This window comes from Aphelocoma coerulescens, chromosome 5 (genome assembly GCF_041296385.1).
Source record: "Aphelocoma coerulescens isolate FSJ_1873_10779 chromosome 5, UR_Acoe_1.0, whole genome shotgun sequence".
Taxonomy (NCBI): domain Eukaryota; kingdom Metazoa; phylum Chordata; class Aves; order Passeriformes; family Corvidae; genus Aphelocoma; species Aphelocoma coerulescens.
This window is the reverse complement of record NC_091019.1, coordinates 57105323-57131543: the sequence shown is the minus strand read 5'-3', so window position 1 is coordinate 57131543 and position 26221 is coordinate 57105323. Positions and strand designations below refer to the sequence as shown.

The window sequence follows — 26221 nt, the reverse complement described above, 5'->3', positions numbered from 1 at the left end:
CCAAAGAAAGAGGGACCCAAGCAGTACAGACCCACTACAGAAGGAATGCTCTGGTCAGATTCCAAACTAAAGACTCTAAAAATAGGCCTTGCTGGTTAATTGAACATCCCATGCTGCTCGGGATATCCCATTCTTGGTAACAGTTCTGTCTTCAGGGATGTGAAATCTGGCAACTAATCCTTGTAAACTGCATCAGACACAGCATTCCCTAAAGAGGGGCGTGGAATTTTATCCCACAGAGTTCAAGTTCGAAGTATTTATTTCTGCAGAAGGCAATATTCCCAATTGTTAGGGCTTGCTGGGGGAAAGAACAGGAAGCAACAGGACAACATAGCTTTATCTTTTAATTATCTGTAATAGTAAACAGATCCCATTAACCAAAATTATTTAACTTTCTGAATCACAGAAACACAAATCAACATATCTCAACCCAAAATTTCCTTTAGCCATACAGCTTCCTATAAAAACCAAAATGACAAACAAAAACTTCTACTGCTTGGTATGAGAACATCTATAGCAACTTTCTTTTGTAGACAGAGGCTTGACTTTCAGCTGCAAAGCCAAAATCTTACTTAAAACCTCGTTACTTCTTCTAATAAAGCATGAGTTGAAGCAATGGCTTTGTCACATGATACCTCAGCTGTCAAAGTGTTGATCCAGACAAGCATCAGGCACTCAAACGTGGAATCACATATCACCTACTCGGCATAGCTGATATTATTTACGTCTACAGTACAATTTGATATTCAAAAACACAGCCCTTATGTAAATGTTTTGGGGTTTCTCCCTCCTCCCACTTACTGCTTGTATCTTAGGAGAAGGTCATGCTAACCACATTCATATACTATTTTAGAGCAAGCAGCATGAACCAGCAGCATTGTTTGTTGCTAAAACCTAAAGGTCATTCTACTGTGTTTAGAAATCTTGATAGTGATAGTGGAACTCTAATCAAAATAATCTACTAGGTGCTACTCCCACTACAAAATGTAAAAGGCAAAATACTACCAACATAATATGAATATTTCAACCTTAATGCTGGCAAACCCCATCACCTCTATACAGAATTCTGAACTGAACTTTACATAAAGTTGCTCTCACCCTGCCTGCCCTCCCCAGTTACAGTCCTAATATTTCTGGAGTAAACTTAAACATACACTAGAACAGTAACAATAGTTCTCCAATTTCCTCAGCCCCATTAGAACAAATAAAGGCTCTTCTATTACAGCCATGGATATGCACTTGTTAAGCAGCAATCTACCATATGCAATTAATTAGAGGAAAAATGCCTAAAACATTTTCACATTTCAGAGCTAACCCACAGTGACAGGTACAGTGGAGTGTTTGAGCATTTCCTGACCCCAGATCTCTGCTATGCCACCACCATGTGCCACAGAGCTGACAGGAACAGCTGAATGAAAGGCTGAACTCCTGAACTGCTGAAGTTCACAGGCCAGGTATTACAGCCAGCCAACACCAGTTACACTGATTTCCTGTATGAATTCTCCTGAGATTTTCAGACAATGGCCAGAAGTTATTTATTTTTTCACTTAAACAGTTACTGTCTAAACTGCTGGAAAGCAATGGTTCATGAGAAAAGTTTCAAATCCCACTAAGGAACATGAGAAGGACAGAGCGGACAAATCTATCCTGTAGGTCAGTAAAAGGCATCAATCAGTGTTTAATTATGGTTTGATGAGTGATTTGGAACCAATTCATCAGTTCTAAAAAATTACTATTGGTATACAACTGACAAAAAAGTTAATTCTTAAATACACATTTTAGGATTTTTCCATGAAGTATTACAAATTAAACACTAAAATTCTTTACACATGAAGCTTAAACTCTGCCAGCTGTGTCTGCCTTTTCTTAAACTTCAAGTTAAAATTGCTTGTCTGTTCTCAGACCAGTCATGAACACTGCCATCAAAAATGGAAAAACTGCAAAACAGTTGAATTATTTTTAAAATGGTGAGAGAATGGTACATAGTCTCAATTTCCTTTATCTTCACTTGAAATAGGAATGCAGATTAGCATGAAGGTAAGAATGCTCTAACAGTCAGACTATTCAAGAAATAAATCTGATTAGAATATTACTGATGAAGTTGGCAAATAACCTAATTACTCCAGAGCAAATTCCAAACTGGGACTACATTTTAATGATCAAATAATGGTCAACCACCTAAGCAAATGAAAAGAGCAGTTAACCAGCATCACATTCTAATCATTATGCTGAATTATTACATCACTATAAATGTGAACATGAGTGTTATCAGCTGCATCACTCATGAACGATGCAACTCTTGGAGCATAATTTTTCCTTGGCAGGAAGCTTTGATGACTCTGCTGAAAATGTGTTTTAACCATAAAATTCAGACCTTTGTGCCCTAGACCAGGTGATTATGGCTGCACTGAGGTACAAGAGCCAGCCTAGTTAAAGCTGCTGGAGCCCCTGCACAGCACCGTGTCAGGCCAAGCCACCTCAGACTGACCATCTGCAAGATGCACTGAACACACACAAAGTATCTTGCAAACAGGAGACTTCTTGTGGCCAGGAAAAGGCTAAAGAGAACACTCTTTGAAAGCCACAGCTGTTCCTGATGTTTTACAATCATCTGCCAGTAGGTATTATTTAATCCAGTAAACTGGAAGATTCTGGGAAATACAGTATGCTAAGAGATAGTCTACTCAATAAAAATGTCATACCTAGTTGGGAGAGATCCAGTTTTGTCCAGTGCATCCCTGTTGGGCAGCTGGAGGAAAGTGTTCTGATAAATATCTGCCCAAGACTATCCAAGCCCCAAATGGCATCCTGGCAGGCAGAGTAGTGCACCATTTCAGCCTCTGGTGGCAGCTGCACCGTAGAAGGACGAAAATGAGGATTCTGATCACTGACACAAAACAGATCCTTGTTGCTTTGGCACAGCCACAAAAAGCTTCCTATGGAAAGGACACTTCTGTTATTAAAATAATTCCTAATCCACTCTGAGAAAGCTTACACATCTACTTTTTCTGAAAAAGTGATCAGTACACTTGAAGGCAAAACTAAAGCTTCTTGGCTATGTTCACATCCTAAGCCCTTATTTAGGCACTTAAATACACCCTTTCTCAAATAAAGGAAGTAGTAAGTGATCTCATTTGAAGAAATGTTTCACTTGAGGAAACTAATACAGAGAAGACACACGTAACAGCGCACTATCACCTCTCTTTATTCTTTTGCTCTTTTTTATCCTTGATAATAGCCTTTGAAAAGCAGCATTCCTTTTCAGCTCTAAACCCTTTTTTGTCACTAAAGCCAGTGTAGATAATGCAATTGCTAACTACTGTAACCAGCAGTTCAATGCCCTCACAGGGTCTCACTTTTACCGATTTTGCTGCAGTAACTGCACTGACAGGAGAAGCACTTGGTTAGTACAGGCATTCCAGCAAAGCATGCTCCAAAACTTCAATTACAAATTCTGGCAATTCATGCTTTGGCAGTTTAGGAAGTTGCTGCTCCTGAGGACCACCCATTTCTCTGCTGGACACCACTCCACACCAAAGGTGAGAGTGAATAACATGTTATTTTAATCTCCAGTAGTTTTACAGACCTATTTCCACCCTACGTCAACTACTTTAGATCCCTGCAAACAGAAAAGACAACCAAAATCTGAAGTAATTCAGGATATTTAATTACTTACACCATCAATTCCACTCTATTTAAAAATCAGATATTATACGCCTTCACTGTTGATTTACCAACCTTCTTTAGATGAAGCTGTGGAAGCCAACAGAAAAATCCATTTTGTGGCAGAAGCAGTACCACGAGGCACAATATTATTCCAATAGGTGCCTTGAAAGAAAGAAATGAGTAGTATTAGTAGGAAACTTAGTTTTCTCTTAAAATTTGTTATCTAAAATTTAGAAGAAATTCTATTGCAATCATTCATTAAATATATTTTAGACAAGATCGTATATGAAAATCTTTCAAGAAACTGTTGGGAGGAGAGGGAAACTTCCTCCTGACACATATGTAAACACACACAGAGAAAACTGGGAATGCAGAAGAGGATAAAGAAGAATATTAATGGTCTTCAACAGGGGACCAATTTGGTGATGTGGTTAAACAGTATCCTAGATGTATTGCTAGTTTTCCTAAACGAAGAAATGTAGCAAATCAAAATTCTATTTTGAGAACTGTAGCAAGAAAAATAAAGCAATTCCTCTATTAGCTCTGTAAAACCGTAACATTAGTGTCTTACATAGTCACACTGACCATGAGCCCGACTCCACTGTGCGAGATAAAATAGGTTCAACAGCTTCAGACTGCTTTCTTATCCCAGAGAAGAGAAACATGTAGGTGTTAAAAAGAGTAACTTGTGCACAGCTCACTGGCTGACAATGACTTTTCCATGAAAAACATTTCCCTTTAAATGAGAAAGTATTTAAGACCAAATGCTAATGAATCGTTTATTTTAATTTTTAAATATATTAAAGCTGCTCTGACTTGCCATGCGTAATTTCTGTGGTGACAGAGATGTAGTTAGTTACTTCCTTCTATTTAATTTTCTTAACTTAAAAAATTAAGATGCAAGAGCACACCAACCTATTAAGTTTCCCTTTGCTACATGGAATTCATTTTTGCCTGAAGAGATCCAGACTCCACTGCCATTAACTCCGAGGAGGCTGGGCTGACACTGAAGCTGCTGTGACCAAAATGCCATTCGAAGCTTATCAGCCACCTTCTCCACAGGTGCCTGAGCTGCTGTTGCCACTGTGTGAGTTGCCTGGATTATGGTCTGGAACAGGCTGCACTGGTCAAACACTACATAATCAGTGATGCTTACCTGGGGGAAAAAGAAAAAAAATGCTCTTGATAATTAGTTAAGCTTTGGGGTGAACTGCACAATCTTTCACCAGAAGCTTTTTTAGAAATATTCAAAGTGTAGGAACGGAAAAATAAAAATGGTACATTTTGAGTAATTGTCTTGCTAATAAGCCACAATCAATATTAAACACCAGCTTACAACAATCCATTTAGAAATCTGCATTCTAAGAAAGCCCTTTGTTTTAGGATGTCTCCCTCTGAAAACATGTTGAACTCTGCAAACTAAGTGGTGAATTTTCAACTTCTGAAAGAGAGAAACTTGTGCAGTGTAGCAATTCAAACTATATGACAAAAACTTGTATGCAATACTCCTTTGCAACTACCTCATGGACATTTTAATTCATAGTGCAGATGGAGGTCTAAATAAGCAATTGCCCAAGTTCTGTCATGGACAACTAGGCTGGCAACACTCTGGGATACCCCTAGAAAGGAACAAAATGCCTAAGAGCACAAAAACAGCAGCAGCTTGCCAGTAACCTCAAAGCCAAGCTACTCATGATGCCCACAAGCAAAAAGGGATTATATACGCCCATAGACCAAAATTCTTGTAACTTAGGTGGCATGTAGACAAATTTCCTGTAAAACTGTTTTTGTACTCCCTTCTTCCCCACCTCTTTCTCTGGAGAAAACAAGAAAAGCTGAAGAAACCAGTCAGGAATTCCAAATCAATACCAGACAGTACTTGAAGTAACCAACTTGGTCTCACCCACATGAACTGTGGCTTAAGCAAGCAGCTCCACATGGCTCAAAGAAACCTCAAGAGAGTGGAAAAATGCGGAACACATTCTTTTGCATGGTGACTTACTATTTATTTTATCTAGCTAAGGAAAAGGATGGGCACTGGAAGACAAGAGAAGAGGCTGCGTTCAGCAACCAGACTTGATGCTCAGCCTCAACAGCATGTCCTATGACCTGGCAGAGCATTTCTTGTGCTCTTGAAAGCTTCTGCAATGCTGCTCTGGATGACCATGGGATGGTTTTTCCTCCCCTCTTTCAAGCAGACCCAAAAAGGGATTTCAGCCATAGCCACACTGAAGTTTTAATATACATGATAAGGAGTGCTATAAAATATCAAGCAATTAATTGAATTTATTCTTAGAATCTTGTGGGGAAAATAACACAAATAACAAACCCAAGGTAAAAACTAAACTGAAAGCAAAATAAAAAAATGCCTACTTGCCACCAATGATTATCATCTCCTTGTGGTTTCTTTGAAACTATACCAGTCCTGAACCAGAGATTGCCATGGATATCCAGAGCCCATAATGTCTGCTGATCTCCAAGGGTTATGCACACTGGTTCCAAAGCTTGCATTTCACTGGAAATGCAAACAAGTAAAAATGTTAAAAACCTTACTTCAAAGTTATCTTGATGGTATTTTAAGAAAGCTATTATAATGCTAGTAGTTTAACACTGTTGAACTCAGTGTAACCAACCTAAAAACCACATATGATACCAAATTTTCAGTTATTCAGTACTTTATATTTAATTTGTTTAAGTAAAAAACATTCAACAACAACAACAACCAAAACCCATGAGTCCTTCAAAGATCACTCAAGATTTGGAACTTGGATACATAACAATAAAACTAAACAAACCCTATTTTGTTCAGTAAAATAAGCAATCAAGAGCTGTGTTCTTTAAGTTTTTGATAAAATAGCCTCATAAATGTATCTCCTCAACTTCCTTGACCTGTTCTGAGAACAATACCTGCAGTTCAGGGACCACAAATAGAAAGCTCAACCTAACTATGTGACAAAGATAAATGCTGAATCCAGGACTATAAGTTTCCTGCATAAGTAAACGATTTTCAAGCTCAGAAAGTCAACAGGGTGAGGTGATCGTATCAGACACTGAAAAGGCAGCAAACAATGCTAGCTCTTTCAGATAACCTTTCTTGACAATTTAAGAACAAATAGTGACTGCTTTCTGCAATTTTAACACAAAGCCCAAGAACATGAAATGTACCTAAGGTGTAGGTCAAACAGGTATTTTCATTAAACAAACTCATTAAAGTACATGCAAATTTCACATTTGAACAAAGACACAGTAGTTTCTTAGACTGTTCAAGAGCCAAATACCAGGCTGGGAGGTAGCACAAGTTAAGGTTTCACAATAGGATATTCAGTAGACAAAATCACCTGAAGACAAGAACTTGAATTTCTTCCTAAACTTGCTTCAGGCTGATGTCACAAGAGACACTATATTCTACATTCTCAAAGCCAGCAGTAGAGACTCAGTGCTTTTAACTTTATCACAAAGGAACTACCATGAGCCCAGGATCAGCTACAAAGCTAAATACCAACTACACAAAATATTTATAAAAAGTTGTGGCTGGGGAGTGCATCCAGCTGTGTGGATGACCAAGAAAATGCAGAGATTTAATCTCAGAACAAAAAAAGAAAACAAAACAAAAAAATCCCTCAAAAAACTGGAGAGCTCATTAAAACCATTATGGCACAGATTAAAGAAGCAATATTTAATAAAAAAGTCACATTGACAGACATTATAAAGATTTTTTTTAAATTGTTCTCACTCTTTAAACTCACTTCTGTTTATGACAATTCCTTTCATTACACAGCAGTCATTCACCTGACAGAAAAACAGCAGTTACTCTGAATATGTCTGTACAAAAACAAAAGGAAGGAAGGACAGAGAGACAGACAGACAGCTAAAACAGCTATATATACGCACACAGAGGTATAGAGACACACGAGTTCAGGTAACACTTTTTCAAACACCAAGGAGTTCCAGCACAGTTATTTGTGTCATTCCTATGCCCAGAATGTCCCACTAGAGTTATTACCTGACAATATCACTCTTCCACTGCTCTCCTTCAGGACAGAAGCTGCGCACTCCCTCCCGGTACAGCAGGGCCCGCTGCTCGCTCAGAGCCCACACCACATTATTTCTGGATGTGACCTGTGACAGTGGATAAGGGCAGTCAACCTTTACTGCTCGGGCACAAGGACGATCCACACTCAGGCCTAGAAATCAGAAAATGAGGATTGCTTTACAAACTTTGGCTTTTTGCAACAAAAAGGAAAGAAATAAAGCAATTCAGTGAAAGAAGATGCAGAAGGGAATCTCCTTGACATGCTAACATCTGTCATTTGATCATAATTTCCATGAGTGACTGTTCTTTCTATAAAATATTAATAATTTCCTCTAATATAGCTGAGTTTACATTTTAAAAATTAAGACACTGTATATCATTCAACATCCTGCACAGTGCATGTCCAGTCCTGTCATTTCTGTTCCTTTTCTCCCTCTAGTGTCAGCACCAGGAATCTCCATTTATAAAACCTCTATTAGAGCTGACAGAAGCATCAAAAAAAAGCCAGTAATGGAAGAACTTTTGCCCAAAATATGCCAGGGAGGGAAGCAACCTGATCTCAATACTGACAGCAATTACAGAAGAGCATGCCTGATCTCAATACTGAGCAATTACAGAAGAGCATGCCACAGTGTGTACTAGCGAAAGGAGCAGAGAGGTTCTGGTAGATTTACAGGCAGCTTGAACACATTTCTGCATCTAATTTACAGGAACATGTCTTCTTCATGATTACACTGAAGCTTGATTTACACATGAGAAACTACATGGGAAACACGTCAGGAGACACAGCTTTTGTTTCATCTTCTCATGCTGACAAAGTCAGTATGAACAGACTCATTTGTATGATATTCTAGACTAACAAGAATGCTCATTTCTAAACCTCTGAGCACACACTTTTGTTGTAAATGTTCCACAAGACAGTGGAGGGAATGAAAAGGTCCCGGAGAAACAATTTTCACTGGTTGCCTCACATTAGGAAGACAGAGTATACTGAGAATTTATTTCTTGCATCAAAAGACAAATTTGGAAGCCTAAGAACAGCAGAATGCAAGCTGATGTAATCAAACCAATCTCTCAAAGGGAAGAAAAATATTGATTCAAACCTCCACAGAGCCCTTTATGATTAGTATCCAAAGCTCACTCTCCATCACCACTATCATGCCTGTTGGCAATATGCATGTGACCATGGGCAGGCCACTTGATTTTTCTGGAACTACTACACTTAACTAAAAAAAATAATTTTAATAGCGTGTGCCAAAATAGTGCCAAAATTAAATTTTGATAGCCACTCAGAGATGCTCTCCTGTTTCAGTACGTCTTACACACATTCCCCTTAACCCAGTCCTCCTCTTCATTCACCAGTAATTCCTTCATCATGTTATTGGCAATTTTTCCTTAGTAACTCAGCTCCCTGTGCAAGCCCCACATGCCTGAGAGTCCTTGATACTTTTCTCCCTTAACTCTAAAACTAGCACTGCCATCCTTCATCCTAGCTCTTTGCATTTAGCCTGAATATTGCTTGCATAACACCTTCAAATACATCCTCTTCTATTCACTGAAGGGCTTAAAACTAAAGCCATTAATTCAAAGTTGTCACTGCACTATCCCTTTTTCCAATTTGTGCCTCATTCATATCCAGAAGGCAGCTGCAAAGATTCCTGCTCCACAGCCCATTCCATTCCCCCATGGCTTTGCTTTCTCTATCACATAAAATACATACCACTTGTCTATACTTCCAAAGCACTTCATGATCTTCTGTCTCAGAATACCTTCCTTTCATTATTAAATGGTAACTCATATCTTCAAGAGATCTGTGCTTTTCAAAACACAAAGCTTCTACTTTCCCCTATTCTGCCCACTTAAGGCTGAGTTTTTCAGTGCATCATATCACTTTCAAAGCAAGGATATTATTTTGGTATTTTCTACAGTCCCTTTCCATTTATCTCCATCCATATCCCATCCTCCCCATGTCATAAATACTCTGTACTATATGTACTCCACTTGGCACACACAAAATAAATGGTCATGAACTGGCTTTTCCACTCTCCTAATTACACAAAATCTCACAACTGTTTCCAAGTGTTTCTCAATATAAAAAGGAATCCTTATGTCCTGGCTGCAGATCAAAGTTTATAGCAAATTGTGATCATTCTTCAGACTTGAAATCTAATAATCTCAGCCCCCAAAAGTTCAAAGAGCCTGCAATTAATTCAGGTACCTGTTTGTAGATACAGATCTCCATTTGTTCTGATAATCCAGGCAGTGTCATCACTTAGAGCTACAAATACAGCCTGAGGTAAAGCCTCATACCAGTGCCGTTTTCCTTTAATAGTTACTTTTCCACAAGCAAAAGCTTTGTTAGTCTTCTGTTCAATCTTCCAGAGAAGAGCCCCTGTATGAGAAGTAAAGAAAAAATGTAACAGCACTCAACAATTACTGCAACAGTCACAGGTGATGTGTCCTACCTAAACTAATAGGAGAGGAAAAGCAAACCAGTAGCATCAAACAAAAATGCAAGTTTAAGAAACACAATTTTTTTTTAAAAGCAAGACCAGAACAGTAACTGACTTCTAATATATAATAATAGCTTAAAAAAAGAAAATCAAATGGAACTCCAAACTTAACTGCTGGCTTGTACCAGAACAGTACATTGTCATATTAATTCCCTTTGAATGATTCCACAAAGTTGCATTTAATTCCATTTTGACATTTTGTGGTTAACACTCTCCTGCATGAATAGATCCATGGCTAACTGTGGATGCTAGAAACTTCCACAAATTCAGTGAAAAGCTGGGTGAACTCCTGGAACTGACGGATAACAAATGCAGAGGAACAACATTTTGCCCAGGCAATCTGAGCCACCAAAAACTGCAGCCTGAAACTACCAAGGGCAAACATGACACATGCTCATTCCTTTCACTTTTCTGCAGGGACCTGCTGTTGACCACTCTTAAAGGTAAGATACTGAGCTGGATGAACCCACACTCTCACCTAGTACAAGTACTCTTAAATTGTTCTGGCTATAGCAAAGCTCAGCTACAGATCAAACAGAATTTCTTTCTTCTTAAAACAGATAGCAAGTGTTCCCCTACAGAGAGAAAGGAAGATTGATATGTGCTTTTAGAGATGACAGGGAAGAAAAGTAGTGGCAAGGCAGGAGACAAAGAGATTAAAATGGCTGAGAAACTTCTTATTTTCACTCCAGTCCTGGAACAACCTGGAAGGCCAAAAGTGACGCAAGTTTATAACCAAAACCTCCTTATTTTTAATCCAACATAATCCTCATTCACAACCATCCAGAACAAATTCATATGCAAATGTACTGAAACTTCAAAGGTTTTTTCTTCAGTATTTAAAAAGAAATCAAATCAACTAACCCACGCATACACAAAGCCAATTCTACATTTACAAGAAAAAGAGCCTTAAAATTGTGAATCACAAAATGGTTTGGGTGGGAGGGGAAGATCATCTAGTTCCAGCCCCCTGCCACAGACAGGGACACCTCCCACTTGACCAGACTGCTGAGGACCTCATCCAGCCTGGCCTTGAACACTTCCAGGGATGGGGCATCCACAGTTTCTCTGCACAACCTGTTCCAGTGCCTCACCACCCTTACAGCCAAGAACTTCTATAGCTCTGTAACAAAAATCAAGGGTTTGTATAGACAAGGAGCTCGTCTCTGCCTACCACTGAACTGCTACTTTTGAAGTTCACTTTAATTAGGCAAATGCATGTTGAAAACCTCCCAAAATGTAACGTGAAATGTGTAGAAAGAAAGCCACTTAAACTAGAACATGGGATGCAGAGGTAGTGAAGATGCAGTCATATAACTGTGACTATTTAAAAAACTAACAAAAAGAAACCCAAACCAACACAATACTTCTACATGAAACAAGCCCTAAACAACCAAGTTTCTGCAAGTAATTTATTTGAAAAAAACAAACAAACAATAAACTCAATTTTGGTGGAAATTACATATGCACTCAATTGTATCTGTAATCTCATAAAAATGACAAGTTTCACCTAATTAAAAAATAACTGATATTAAAAAAAAAGGAAAAAAAAAACAAGAAAAAAAAAAAAGAAACCCAAACAAAATGCCCAAGTCTGCCCAAGTTCTATATTTACAAGGTGACAGTGCAGCAGAAGCCAACCCACCTGAGGGGGAAACTGCCACTTGCTGGACTCCATCCTCAAACTTCTGCCAGCGCAGCCCAGCTGAAGGAAGGGCACTGCAGTACAGGCTGCCTCGGTAGTCCAGGCACCAAATGTATTTTTCTGAGACAACCAGGCTCAGGATGCCATAACCAGGGCCAGAGTATCCCATCCAGCTCTCTGCAAACTAAAAACTGTACAGTCAGAACAGTGTCAGGTGTCTTCAAACTGCATAAGAAAATGGGTATGTAAGAACAGCAGCTCTCACGTTTTGATTTAAAAAAAGCTAAACTTAAGTACTTTAATCAATGAAGAAATTTGCCTTGTGTAAAATAAAACTACATCTGTCACTGTTCTCTAAGGCTGTATGTGCATAATGAGACTGCTAGAACAACAGATTTAGCAAAAAAATAAACCCCTCCACCCCGTCATCCACCTCCAACAAAGGAATACATAAAAATGTACAGTCTGCCTGTAGTCCAGGAAATTATTCATTGTCTAGGAAGTGATGAGCAAAGGGAACAAGACAGCTGGAGGGCAGAGACAGCTAAATATCCAACTCCAGTACTCTCTGTATGGTACAGGAGCCACGTCTTGCAAAAATCTGGTTTACAGCCTGCTCTCTTAAATTTTGATTGCTTGCATGAGGTGAACTCAAGCACTGCATACATTACCAGGGGAGTTTTCTGAACATGACAGAGTATAAGAATACCTTAACCTGAAACTAAAATCTTCTGCACTTCAGGCTGCAGCTGTTAGTAGACAGGACACCACCAACTTGTAACTCAACCTTTATGAATGAGTATTTGCTTGATCTCAATACAAAGCTGTTACAGATCTAAAATAAACAAAATGCCCCGCCTACAAGAACTGCATTTCCTTCTTAAGTCTTCTGCTAGCAGTTCCAGTGATTCTAGCAATTCTATAGATTTTAGAATTAACTTTAGTACTTCTTTTCTATAGTCTGTATGAGGACTACCCACAAAATAATGAAGGAAATAATGAAGGAAAGAGGGATAACAGAAAAACGAAACTGTCAGTATTTTAAACAGTACTAACTACTGCTGGTTAGTGGGCAAAGACTAATCCTTATTCTGAGTATTTACACATAAAATAATCCTTAAGCAGAAGCCAGCCAAGTGAGATAATTAGCACTAATTCTCCATGAAGTCAGCTGAATTTGGGAACAGCATCAGGCAGAACTTGGACTGCTGGAGATCCAAACCAGGAACAGCCTTTGAGCGTGACTGGGTTTTACTGTTCACTTTTTAATGGATGGGTTTCTAACAGCATTTTTGTCGAGCCGGGAATAATACAGCCAGAACAGCTTCTTTGCATTGCAAGCACACATCACCAATTCTGAAGTCAGATACATCACATTTTTCAAGAGTTACAACATGTACTCTTGTTTGTTTGGCTTTATACTTTACTTGTGTACTTGAATCCAAAAAAAAAAAAAATTTGCTCACCTAAAGATGTAAAGGACAGTAACTGCAGGAACATTTCTTTTGAAAAGCTGTTTCTTTTTAAGGTTAAAGGTACTTTAATTAAACTGAGAAGAAATACCTGATCAGATTTTAGGAGCACCATTTCATCTAGGCTTATCTTGGCTACATCCTGTGCACCAGGCACAGCACCAACTTCAGGCATGCTGGTCTCCGAAGATGAATATGGTAATCCACGTCCATAAATATCTTCCTCATCACTAGAGGCAGATTTTTCAGTCTTACTTTCATGAGTGTCTGCTACCCTTTCAGCAGTGCTAGTACTACATTTAGCTTTGATTGCACTTTCAAAATTCCACCCAGAAATGGAACAGTTATCTGAATGAACATTGTCAGAGATGTCAAACTGGAGCACAGAAGGGTCTGACAAAGCGCTGTGGATTAGAGAGAGCTGCTGTTGATCTTCCCTACCAATTTCATCACTTTCCTTTGGTGTCAGGGATGTCTGGACACCGAGAATACTGTCGCATTCCAAGAACAGCTGGTCTGCAAGATCTGGATCTTCAGAAGATTTTTCAGTATCCTGCAGCTTTATTTTATCCAAGTCTTCATCTATTTTACACAATGTAGGAAAATCCTGCTCCTCGTCCTCTTGGCTCAGCTTTCCAGGACAGGATTCATTGCTTGCAGAAACCACACCACCATTACATTCACCATCAACACTGCTTGTCAAGTCTTCTGTGAATATCAGAGGAGATGCAGAAGCCAAAGTATCTATAATAGCTGAAGCACCCATGCCACTGTCACTGTTTGGAAGTTTCTGTAAATCAACCACATCTCCATTTTCTTCATTGATTAGTACAGTTGCTGACTCCGGAGACTGTAGGACACTGAAAGTTTCTGAACCATTATCTTCTTGCAAGATCGTATGGGACTCCATACTGAACATGCTTTCCTGATCTGGAGATCCAGTACTCAAATGATCAATGCTGCCACTCATTATGCTGGAAGTCATGGAAAAGGAGTCTGCATTCAAGGAATGTGGACTGTCACCAGAAAGCTGACGCTCATAAATTGGTGTGCCTTCCAGAGAGCTGTGGTTTTTCCTTGTCCCACTTTCTGTTATTACACACACATGAAGAGAAGGGAGAAAAATAATATTACTAAAATCTATTAAATTCCAGTGCCGAGTAAAAAATTAAAGTATTTTTAGAACTGGAGGAAGAACAAAGCTAAATCTAAATTTCAACCATACTGATTTTTTTTTCAACTTTAATAATAAACGATACATATAAAGCCAAGAAAAGTCTTAATATAGTAAACAATTAAAATTATCAAGTATTCACACTATTTTACCAAACTAAAAAGGATGGCTAAGTAAGACACTGCCAAATATTCTGAACAGGATGAATAGATATTACACAATTCCAACATAAAACTGGATGCAGAGTCCACTGTATGCTTCCATTAACGAATACATTAGAACTCAAAGCATGTTTACATAAAGCATAACAAAAGTTAAAAGTAAAAAACCCCAAACAGATCTAAAAAGCCTTCATGAATTCATCACTTTTAAAGGAGATTTTAATCTTAAACAGAAATGGCCCACTACAACCCCTCAGTCAGTTCAGAGGCCCAACACCACAATATAAATGAAGCCTGCCAAACACAGACTCTTTCATGTAACATGCTCTAACAACGAGCATGGCTGGGAAAGTTCTGCTAGACCTACCCTGTTTCTTCTTTTTTTTCTTTTTCACCTTAATTGGCTTTACAATGAGTTCTTGATCAAAATCTTCAGAGCTGATGGTGCTGAACCGTTGTGAAGAAAGTTGGCCTTCTCTCTGAGCTTCTGGAAGTTGGTCTGCACACATCATAAAGCTTGAGCCACTGTCCACAGAGTTCACAGAGCTGCTCCTGCTTCGTGATTCACTTACTACAGAGCAGCCTCTTTTTCTGGTTTCACTGCTCAAGTCTCCCACTCTATCAAAACTTTTCTCTGATAGCATTGGAGTTTCCAGATCATCTTTCACTAAAGAAGAAGTGCCATTTTTATCACCAGCAACTGAAGGGGAAGTAACCATTTTTCTTTCTGTTTCTACTGAAGGGCTGGATGATACAGATGAAACGACTGATGATGGGGTCAGCAATTTAGGACTTGTATCTGTTAAAAGATTTGACAATTTTGAATTCACATCTGAAACTGTCCAAAAGAAAAATAAAAGCATAAATACTATTTCAAGTGTAAGTACTAACATCAAATTAGTAGGGGCATAATGCTTGGAGAGTATTGAAAGAAAAGAGTATATATGCAAAAAAAAAAAAATTTCTAAGCTCACAGCATTTAAAAATAAATATTTGCACACAAACACACACACTATAAACTTCCTGAAAATTAATCTGTATGAAAGCACTTCCCCCCTAAACCCTGTATCAAGCTTCTAAAAGCAAAATTCTGAATTTCTGTTCATGTGTAAAGAACAGTACAGGTCTGCAGCTTGGAAGACCCAAATGTATCACACACTGAAGTGCCATCCTATACCTTTAACTTCTTCATTCAAACATTCAGTAGCTAAGAAAAAAAATCAAGAAAAATTACCAGATAAATCACTGTGGTGATTAGAATACACTTCTAAAGGCTCCTTTAAAACTATACATGAAAGTTGAGATTAAAATAATAAACAGCCTCTAGTAGCTTGTGAGTAAAGAACTGCCTAAATGACTAAAGCTATTGCCAATATGTAATGACAAGCAAGATCTCCAGCATTCAATGAGACTTCATAGCATATTTACTAGCATTTTGTTCATACAAAGCTAAGATGGAGTATTTAAATGCATTAGTAAACCCTTTTAGTGAGTTCTAGTAAAATAAATGCTTAACTCAGATGGCAACAAGTATTCAACAGTCAAATTATTTTTGGAATTTTAGTGAGCATTCTTTGGATTTATTTGCCAATTCTTTCTTTTTCTTTGCTAGGAAGGCTGAGATTTCACCTGGAATGTGGCTGGTGACAGGCAGCACAAAATCAACATATTCAGCTATTGAGACTGATCCTAACGGGATAACCATGATCAGGAATCCAGACTGCTTCAGCATCATGGTTCAGAATGAGCTCTCAAATGCACAGATTAGAGATGCCTCATTAGGTTAATGCTGATCCACTCTCAAAAAGGGCAACCATATTTAATTTCTTAATGCCCCCATTCTCACTGCAGCCAAAAGAGAAGCTCAGATAAGCAGATAAACCAAATCTCTAAATATAACCTATCAAAACAGATGAGTAACTCTACAGGACCGGGCAGGTTTTTGCAATAATCTGAAGAGTTTTTTGTGGGGTTCGGTTTTGGTTTTGTTGGTTTGGGAGGTTTTTATATTAAAAAAGTATGATAGACACCATGTTCCATGAGGTACACACTAATTTATACATACTAAACTTACTAATTTCTACATATTAAACTTACTAATCTATACAAACCTATTGATGACAGTCCTTCGGGTCTGTTTGAAATTCTTATTATGTCTCTATCTCCTTTTAACAGAAAAATCTCATTGTTGGTACAGGACACAGACACAATATCACCGTATCCTTCCAAGCCACCAATCAAAGCCTATGAAGAGTCAACAGAGAAAGAAATAATTGGCATCAGATTAACACACTGTTTGCACAACATGGTACTCTTAACAAAAGCATTTGCTGGATTTTAATCAACATAAGCAGTTACAGGATAAAGATTTTTATCCTATCAAAAAAAAAAAAAAGGCAAATGGAAAAAAGAAACAGGACAGAACCCTTTAATCATGATGCAGCTCAGTTTTTATACTAATCTAAATTCCACAGATCTGTTCTTTGTCCAACTAAAGGCAACTAAATATACCAAGTTAAGCAATATACAATTTGGTGGCAGAAGAATGCCACAGTACAAATGCTTAATATCATTTAGACAAAAATATACTAACTTGTATCCATTTTCATATGCATTTTTAAGACAATGAAATAGCTAACACTTCACTGTATACCAAATAAAAGATAGTACTTATTTTTTTTTCAGACACCAACAGTAGTAGAAGGGAAAGAATAAATAGTTCCAGGCACATTTTATAGGCCTAAAAATATCTTTTTGCATGAACTCCTAGATTTTAGGTTTCTGTATGCTTCATTAAGCATCAAAATTGATTATGATGTTAAGACCTCAACTGAAAGCTTTAAATATATGTAATTTTCATAAACAACATACTGAGCCAGTTGGTGAGTATATCATTGCAATGACAACTTGAGGAGGGAGACAATAAATATTCTTTTTTGTTCATTTTAAACACGGATTTAAATTGCAGACATATAATGGGATAACCAAAACAGAGTCCCATGGCATAGTGTGAACAAAAACATGGAAGAAACAAAATATGCAGCCACAAGATTTATCTACCTGGTTCACAGTGTCTAGTAAATAGATGCTGTATTCGTTCCAGGTCAGCACCCATCCTTCTTGGAAAAAGCATGAAACAAGCCCAAGGTGTTTCTCTGGAGAGCTGTAACTTCCTCTGTCAGGTGGTTCCAAACGAGGATACAGTTCAAAAGTTTTTATTCCTCCAGCAAATACATCTTTCAATATGAATGTGGCCTGAACAGTCCCATGAACATCAGACTTCCACAGACGAAGCCCAGGTCGCGCAGCAAATAATGTCAGGTCACTCTGTTTACACAGGCCAGGTATAAAACATGCTCCAAATTTGCCAGTGCTGAAATGCAAAAAAAATTATTTTAAAAGCTATATACTCAACTCAGAAACAATTTTTAAAACTAATGGCACAAATTTACAAACACAAATTATCAAGTGTCTTTGATTAAAATATTCAGTGAAACGTCTGAAGAACAAATTTAGTTACAGTAAGACAAGAGCAGTAATTCCAAATAACAAGTTTTCCCTCAGCTTTGGATGTCAGACACTACATCAATTAAGCAAGTCAAATGACACTTCCTAATAAGCTTCATAGCCTTAATGCCCCTCTGTCCATCTCAAAAAGATCCTACTATGCACTCTTCCTTCTCCCAGAATTAATAAAAAACAAGCAAAACACTACAAACTAATGCAAAGAAACTGACAACCTTTACTTTCAAGAAGCACAGAACAGACCTCAGCTGTTAAACCCTTCATTTCTCATAAACAGAAACACCACTACTATCACCCAAGAACACCCTTCGCCTATAAGATGGCCCTTGGTACTCCTCTTACTATTCATATCCCTGAAAGATACATCATAAACCCTCTCTCAAGTGTAAATTTCCTGTGCTTAGAGATAGAGTCAGTCATGCTGCTCTATGACCAGGTTCCTCCTTCCTTACCCAAGAGAGACTATGTAAGAGAAGATGTCAAAGCCACACAAGAGGTTCCTAGTCTTTAACTCAAATTTAAGTGCTTACTATACATTCTCCCTACTTATTCACTTCAGTGTATAAGAAAAATGGGGATGCTGACTTGCCTTTTGCATCAAGTATTACATCACCCGTTAGACAGACTTGTAACAATGCTTGCTCACTCCAAGTCACAGTAAACAGAGAGGGACTGCAGAGGAAGTTTGGCAGTAATTTCAGTTTGAACAATGAGAAAGTATCTTAAATATTTATGCCTAATAGTGCCTTGAAAATATGATTGTGACATACTTGCAACCACACACTTTCTAAATAGGTGTAATTGTCATTTCATGTTCGATCACCCATAGCTATTGTAACTAGCTTTTTATGAGCAGACTGCTGTGTTGTATTAATTTCACTGCCTAGATCACTCTGTCTGTAATTCACTTTGAATTAATAGATGAGCCTGCATCAGGATTTTATGAGGGTTACTTTTTTCTGGGCTGTGTTCCAACTTGGTTCACGGATTTCTCTTCTGTGTAAAAAAGCAGAGTCCGCTGTAAAGTAGAGACAAGCAGCACCTTCTGGTTGTAATCCAACTGGACAATCGAAGACGGCTCTTCCAATACAAGGCTGGAGTTGCAAAGACCCTTTCAAAGATACACACAATTCACAAGAGTCAAACCCTCCTAAAAATACAAGGTAGTAACTAACACTTCAAAGAAATTTATAAGCCCAAGAGAGAACAAATAAACAAACAAAAAGCTTTTGAACTCCTGTTGCATGAAATTAATTTAATGAATATGGACTTAATTTACATAGGCAAGAGGGGAGTTAGATTGTGTGTGACACAATATGAAATGTAGTTTCTCTTGCAATATTAGTGAACACATTTTTCTTGAAATCAACAGAAACTTTAGGACACATTTTCTTCCTTCTTCCCCACTGCCAGGTCATACACACACTGAGGCAATCATTACTTTTGGTGATTTCTGTCAAACCAAACAGATGGACAGTCACAGATACATCAGGACAGATGTTGTTTAAACTTTTCTTCCATATAGAAATTCAAGTCAGCATTCATTTTGTTGACATCTCAGGTCTGTATTAACTAACAAGATGTAAGAAAAATTCCATTTACTAGTAACATGCTAGTGAGCCAGCAGCAACCAAATGTTACTTTCATTCTACACTCTCGACTGAGATGCTGAACAATTCTGGAAGAAGTACTTTATCAATAAGGCCACATCAGTCAAAAGTACCCCTTCCAAACAAAAGAGAAAGTACTGGCAGAAATCTGAAGAAAGATTTGATAGTTAGTTCATGAAAAATGAGAAGAATCACTACTTCTTTTAAAATGTATTACTTTTTAAAAAAGGTAAGGCAGCTGTGAAGGAAATCCCATGGTTGCCTTGCTGGGTGTGCACACACTTGGCCAAGTGTACACATACCAATAAAGCCATCCAACTAAACACTTAACACTGAGCAATGAAGCAACTGCTAAAAATTTAAGCACACAAGCATTCTTTCAGAAAGTGCAAATGTGAATTAAGGTCCCTATAACAGACGCTCACCTGGTCTAGGTCTAGTGCAGAGTAGACAATCTTTCCTTTGTCATCTCCAGAGAATAATTTCATTCCATTGGGACTCCAAGCTAAAGCTGTAATGCTACTTTTGTGGATGCCAGCAACGTCAAATCTGCGAAGCTGTGAAACAATAACAAAGCAATACAAGAATGAGCTGAAGAGAAAGTGGATGCACAAAGCCTATTCAGTGACTCCTGACTGGTTTGACTGGAGATCAAGAACAAAAGCGCAGGTCCTTCTGAAGTTTATTTAGCTCAAAAACCCCTAATAATCCAACCCCCCCTGCCAAAGAGATCAGCCAATTATTACACATGAGAAATCCCTCAGAAGCATATTTGATTAAATACATCTTTTGTAACGCAAAGCATGCTTTACTATTATTGTTTTGTAAGTTTAACATATGAAGCCTAAGACATATTCACAGCTATTTGATTGCTTGGTTTCACTTGCTGGGTTTCACTCTTACAAAGAATCACAGTAGCACTCTACTAGGATTGGCCATCCTAAACCTCACAGAAGTTTAGCCAAATGCAAAGATTTACCTGTTTGTTCCTTCCAGGTAATGAAGACACAAGCTGAAAAACTGCAACCCGACCTGAGGCTGTACCAACAGCAACCAGATCATCGAAACAACTCAACAGCTTTACAAAAGTTATAGATTCACACCTCCCCTGTTGAAACAAACCATACAAAGAACTCACAAAGTTAATGAGACACCAACAGGAGAGCTCAATTCTGAGCAACTCAGCTCCATTGGAATAGACAACAGTAAAAGTTAGTATTTACCTCAAAATTATATTTTTTCATCTGGTTTAAATGTCTGCAGTAGAGATAAAGCATTCCAATGCTGCTCCCCACAGCAATGTAGTCTCCATTGGTATCAAGTGCTGTGAGGTAAACCACAATAGAGCGAAAGCCCTTCTGGATCTTTGTAGGAATGGCATTGAGGAGATAATACAAGGGACAAAATTCCTTAAATATAACTGGTGAAGCCACAGATGCCATAGCAAGGATTTACATCAGCAATTTTAAGGCTGAAATAAACACATCTACATGACCACATAAGGAAATCTGAAAGACAAAAGCAAAAGACATGTCATTAACTTGTGTGGAGAGAATAAAAGGTTAATAGAAAGCCACAATTTAGCAAAAAAAGAAGAAAAAATTCTCAGTTTTTGCTTTGCATAAAGAAAAAGCAAGTTAAACTCTTATAGTGAATGTAATCTATTCTTAGAAGAAACTTCCTTGCCAAAAAGTGTATTCCTTAGGTTCAGCTAACATATAAGGATGTATGGTAACCATTAAATATGGGATAACCACTTTTTCTTGCAGCTGTAAGCTTGTCAAAGATGAGTTCAAATGCAGTATTTCTCATCTCTCTAGTGAAAAAACCATAAGGCCTCTGACACTGAACAATCCATGTGATATATTTCTTCATCTTTCTGCAATCTCAACCCTCAATCTAACCAGTGCCCAAGAGCATGGAATATTCACTGTATCAGACAGTGCTGTAAGATCAAAGCAACAAACCAGCATTTGTGCTCCACTCCTTAATGCCCCACAGCCCAAGAAAAAACACAGCTGAGAAACAGTTCAGCTAGAGCTACGTCTGCTATACATTCAAATAACAACCAAAAAATTAGAATAATGCAGGAAAAAATGGGGAAAGTAAAAATTTTGACAGACACAGGAAAGTATTCATGTAGCAACTGAATTTAGAAAGATAAGGAGCAAACAGGAAAAAAGTACCATATGTCCAGCTTTCCTTTTATGGATAAGAAAATAATTTCATGCTTGTGAGCAATACTGTAAATATACTTAGGGGGGAATATCTAAGAATAACAGAAACAAAGAATCTGTTTACCTTCTCCAAGAAAAACAATTTAGTCAGAGCTCATCACAGCAACAACATACTGGCACCTTCAGAAAAAGCTGACCATGAGGAACGTAAAAATATTCAAAAAATTTAATTAAACGCAGTAATTTTTCTCATCACTACAACCATGACAAGAACATTTTGCAGCACTAGATGCTGCTTCTCACTGGTGACTTTGAAACATGGAAAAGAAAAGTAGCTTTCACTTCTTAAATTTTATTTTGCCATGAGCAAGTCCGATTAACAGAATGGTAGAGAGTCTACCAAAAATACTTGCAGTTTTCCAAGACAAGAATTTTGGATTTCTGTAGACAGGAAAGTTTTCTGTGGCTGTTTAAGATCTTAACACTGAAGATTTTCTTTAGGTTCAGCAGAGTTAGAACTACCTCACAGAAATAAAAAACAGAAATCTACCAGCTGAAGTCAGAAATGCTTCTAAATGCTCACAATTATTCTGTGAAGTACTCCTACTGCAATTTGTGATATGTCCTATTGTGCCTAGTTTTTAATTCTCTAAGGATGGAAAATGTTTTTTGTTTGGCAGCTTCATACATTGCTTGCAATGTGTATCAACTAAATTAGAAAAAAAAAAAAAAAGAGCTGCTCTAGTTTTATATCTCCATTACTGTGAAAAGCTCTGGCATCTCAGTTTTCCAACTACTTCAGTTATTGGGCAAGAGCATTCAGCACACACACTTTGGGCCCTGCAACACTTGCTGTAAATATACAATTCCACTAAATCCAAAGGGCCTGTTTGCATGACATTGCCCATGCATGTCATAACCAACACCATAGGAATAAAGACTGGTTATTTGGCTTATATTTTATCTGTTACAAAAACTTTCAGTAACTATGCTAGAACCTATTGTTAGATGTTCCTAATTGTGATAAATTTTACTGCTTGCTAGAGCTTAGAAATGAATTCCACTCTCCTCCAATGTTTACAACCTGTTGTGACATGTACCTCATGAAATATCATAAAGGCCAGCTGACACATGTGTCCAAACTATTTTTGAATGAAAAATTAGTTTGAGATGTTTACTAAGTTAACAGACAACCTCAGTGCATCATGACATTTTCACAATATTTTCACAAACCATCTCTTTCCTATCCTATATTTTAAGTCTCCTACCCCTTCCTTCAGCATTTACTACCTTCTACCTACAGTCAACTAAATACAAAACGAATCCACTGCTAGTCTAGTTTGCTGTTCTAAATGTGCTGTTTTGCCATCTCAGTAATTTTACTAGTCAATGGTCTTTTTTCTTTTCTCTAATAAAACAAAATCCAGTCTTTGTTCTGAGTCTCCTATGTACAAATCTTCCTCTATCTAACCTCAACTTCTACCACTATCCAGCTACTGCCTCATGAATTTCACATATTTTGGTTTTTAAGTCCCCTTTGTGACTCTTGCAATTTACATCTGCCAGCATCCAAAGCTGCTCTTGTAGCTAGAACCATCTCACACTCCTCAGTTACTAGAGGACCTTCCAAGCCCTCAGAATTCATCCTTTTTCTTAGTTTCCATCACTTATTCCTCCAGCTCAACTAAACCATTAAAATATAGTAACTAATTACCAACTATGGAAATATGAAAATTTGTATTATCCAGAAAAAGACTTTTCCTCTTTCCTCTACAATAACCCTATCTGCAACCTGATACATATTTTGGAAGCATACATTTAATTTTAAAAAAGACAACAAAGAATTTTATATAGTTTTTTTCTTCCCACTCACAAAAAAACCATGGGAGGAATTATTTCTTGTCACATACTAAGGTAAATTAAAAAACTCTGCTGTTAGGTTAGGGTTCTCACTCTTTGTAACATTTAAATACAATCTCTGATGGCAAAGTAGTCAGTAAAACAAATTAAGATTTTGTTCTCTATAACCCATTCACCCTGTACAATCAAAAAAAAGGAAAAAATTATCAATGAACTATAATTTCTTTACAGTGTATACAAATTAGTTTCATCTTGAGTGCTTTACAGACTAACACAACACTTGTACTGCTTGTGTAAAAACATAAGTGAAAGCTCAAATTCATAATTTTATTAAAAATACTACTAATTAAGTAATTTTATCTACACTAACCAAATGAGTAAGGGACTAGAAGATCTCCCATGTGGCCTGTACATTCAAAACATCTGCATAAATGCCCCAATTCTCTGCTTTTTGAGCCTAAAGTCTTCAATACCCCTCTAATGACAGTTGTGTATCACATGTAGTCTCTAACAGCTTCAGGATTAATTGTTATCTGTTTTTCCTACCTCATTAATCAAAGGCAAACAGTGGATATAATCTATTTTCTAAGCAGATTTTGAGACTGGATGCATTTGTTCAGTCTGTGTTGGCCACAGTTATGCTGAAGTACATAACAGTCGTATAGGGCAAATCAGCTTGTGCTAAGCAGCTGTCCTGCAGCAGAGATAAAGTAGAGAAAAACAGCACACCAAAAACAATCACCAGACAGACTCTTTCCTTCTAAACTCTCAGACTTCACAAGTTCTTAAATACTACATTCAAGGCTATGTTTTGAAAAGCAGCTTTTTAATTTTTTTTTCTGGTCTTAGAAACAGGAATAAGGCTCAATGCTGCCTAACAGAGGCAACTAAAGTGAGAGATAATCCTGTAGTTCAGCAGACAGGCAGTAGTTAAAGGTTCACTGCCAGGATATGCCACAGATAGACTGCAGGAAGCTAAAGCTGTCACTGCATTTCTCTAAGCCCAAGGGTCCTGTTTGTAGAAGATGGACAACAGCTCCATTTTTTTTTTTTTTTAATCTTTGACATTAAAACTTACATTTAAGTTCTTCAGAGCACAGACAAACTCCCCTGTGACCACAGCTACACATAACAGTCTCTGTTCTCAGCTAGATCCTGCCAACTAAAAAGGAAAGCGGTTTTCTTTTCTAATACTTCTCACACATTTCGCCCCAGAGCCGGCTACCCCACTGTCACATCTCCAAAGCTTTTCTGCCAAGCAGAGCAAAGACCACAAACACACACTCTGCCAAAGGAGCTCTGCTTTCATGTGTCCTGCACACAGGCAAATGACCAGCTGGCACACAGGTCATGGTTACCTGATTAACAGACACTTGGCTTTACACAACTCATGAAATGTTGCATTTTTGGCTCAAATGAGGTTTGTGTCTTTTCTGTGTGACATAAGAAAGGGTAAGAAAAGGAGAACCCACAGTCGCTGCACATCCTTATAGGGATGGGAAAACTCAGCTGTATTCATGCTGATGGTCTTGTGACACCCTACGAAACCGTCACAGGATCCTGCAATGGTTTGGGTTGGAGGGAACCCTAAAGATCAGGTAGTTCCAATCCTCCCTCCATGGGCAGAGGCACCTTCCACTAGACCAGATTGCTCTGAGCCCCATCCAAGCTCGCCTTGAACACTTTCAAGGATGGAGTATCCGCTGCTTCTCTGGGCAATCTGTTTCAGCACCTCGCTACTCTCACAGTGAAGAATTTATCCCTAATATCTAACACAAATCTCCCCTTCTTTCAGTTTGAAGCCATTCCCCCTTGTCTTAACTTCCCTTCCTCAAATGTATTTCTTATACATATTCTATTGAAACATATTCAGATGTTCCAAATCATTCCTTCCCAACGGGTGCCTTCTCGCTGCAGCCCCTGCCAGAGAAGGACAGAGCCAGTGGCTCCCGGCCGGACACCCTCGGGGCTGCCTCGCCTTCCCGCCGGCTTTACCTCGGCTTACGCCGGATTTAGCGCCCAGACCCAGAGCCCTGGCACGGGGAGGGCGACGCAGCCTCTCCAGCCGCTCCGCAGGCGGTAAGAGCCGCCGAGCCCCCGCCGGAGCACTCCCCGAGCCCCCTCACCGAGCGCTGCCCGCGCCCCGGGAGCAACGCCCGCAACAGGCGCCCGCGGCAGGCCCCGCTTGCGGAGCCCAGGGAGGGGAGCGGGAGCGGGCCGGCCCTGAAGGGTCCCCCCGGCTCCGCGGGGACGCGGCTGCACTCACCGCTCCGGAGCGCGGGCGGCGGCTCAGGAAGGGCAGCAGGGAGCGACGTCGCCGGGCCCCGAGGCGGCGGAGCGGCGGCGCCCCCGGTGCCTGCGCCGCTCGGGGGCCGGGCTGGGCGG

The 26221-nt window shown here is 38.6% G+C and overlaps 1 protein-coding gene across 5 annotated transcripts in view; it reads right to left on the bottom strand.

Moving 5' to 3' along the window:
- The window catches only part of TECPR2 (tectonin beta-propeller repeat containing 2), a 42375-nt gene extending 16170 nt beyond the window's left edge, over positions 1–26205 (bottom strand). For 3 of the 5 annotated variants that reach the window (XR_011151481.1, XR_011151482.1, XR_011151483.1), the window contains exons 1-15: positions 21023–21256; positions 20779–20907; positions 20225–20356; positions 19143–19300; positions 17725–18037; positions 16776–16908; positions 15032–15463; positions 13421–14418; positions 11858–12041; positions 9918–10091; positions 7670–7850; positions 6040–6181; positions 4582–4822; positions 3739–3828; positions 2703–2936 (exon numbers count right to left, since the gene is read on the bottom strand). Coding sequence is in view for 2 of the 5 variants with exons in the window: in XM_069018299.1 (XP_068874400.1) it covers positions 2703–2936; positions 3739–3828; positions 4582–4822; positions 6040–6181; positions 7670–7850; positions 9918–10091; positions 11858–12041; positions 13421–14418; positions 15032–15463; positions 16776–16908; positions 17725–18037; positions 19143–19300; positions 20225–20356; positions 20779–20907; positions 21023–21241 (3760 nt within the window). In the remaining 3 variants the exon portion in view is untranslated. Of the gene's footprint in view, positions 1–2702; positions 2937–3738; positions 3829–4581; positions 4823–6039; positions 6182–7669; positions 7851–9917; positions 10092–11857; positions 12042–13420; positions 14419–15031; positions 15464–16775; positions 16909–17724; positions 18038–19142; positions 19301–20224; positions 20357–20778; positions 20908–21022; positions 21308–24382; positions 24531–26102 lie in introns of those variants that run through there. The other 2 variants (XM_069018299.1, XM_069018298.1) reach the window with 2 other exon arrangements.
- Positions 26206–26221: the final 16 nt, after the last annotated feature.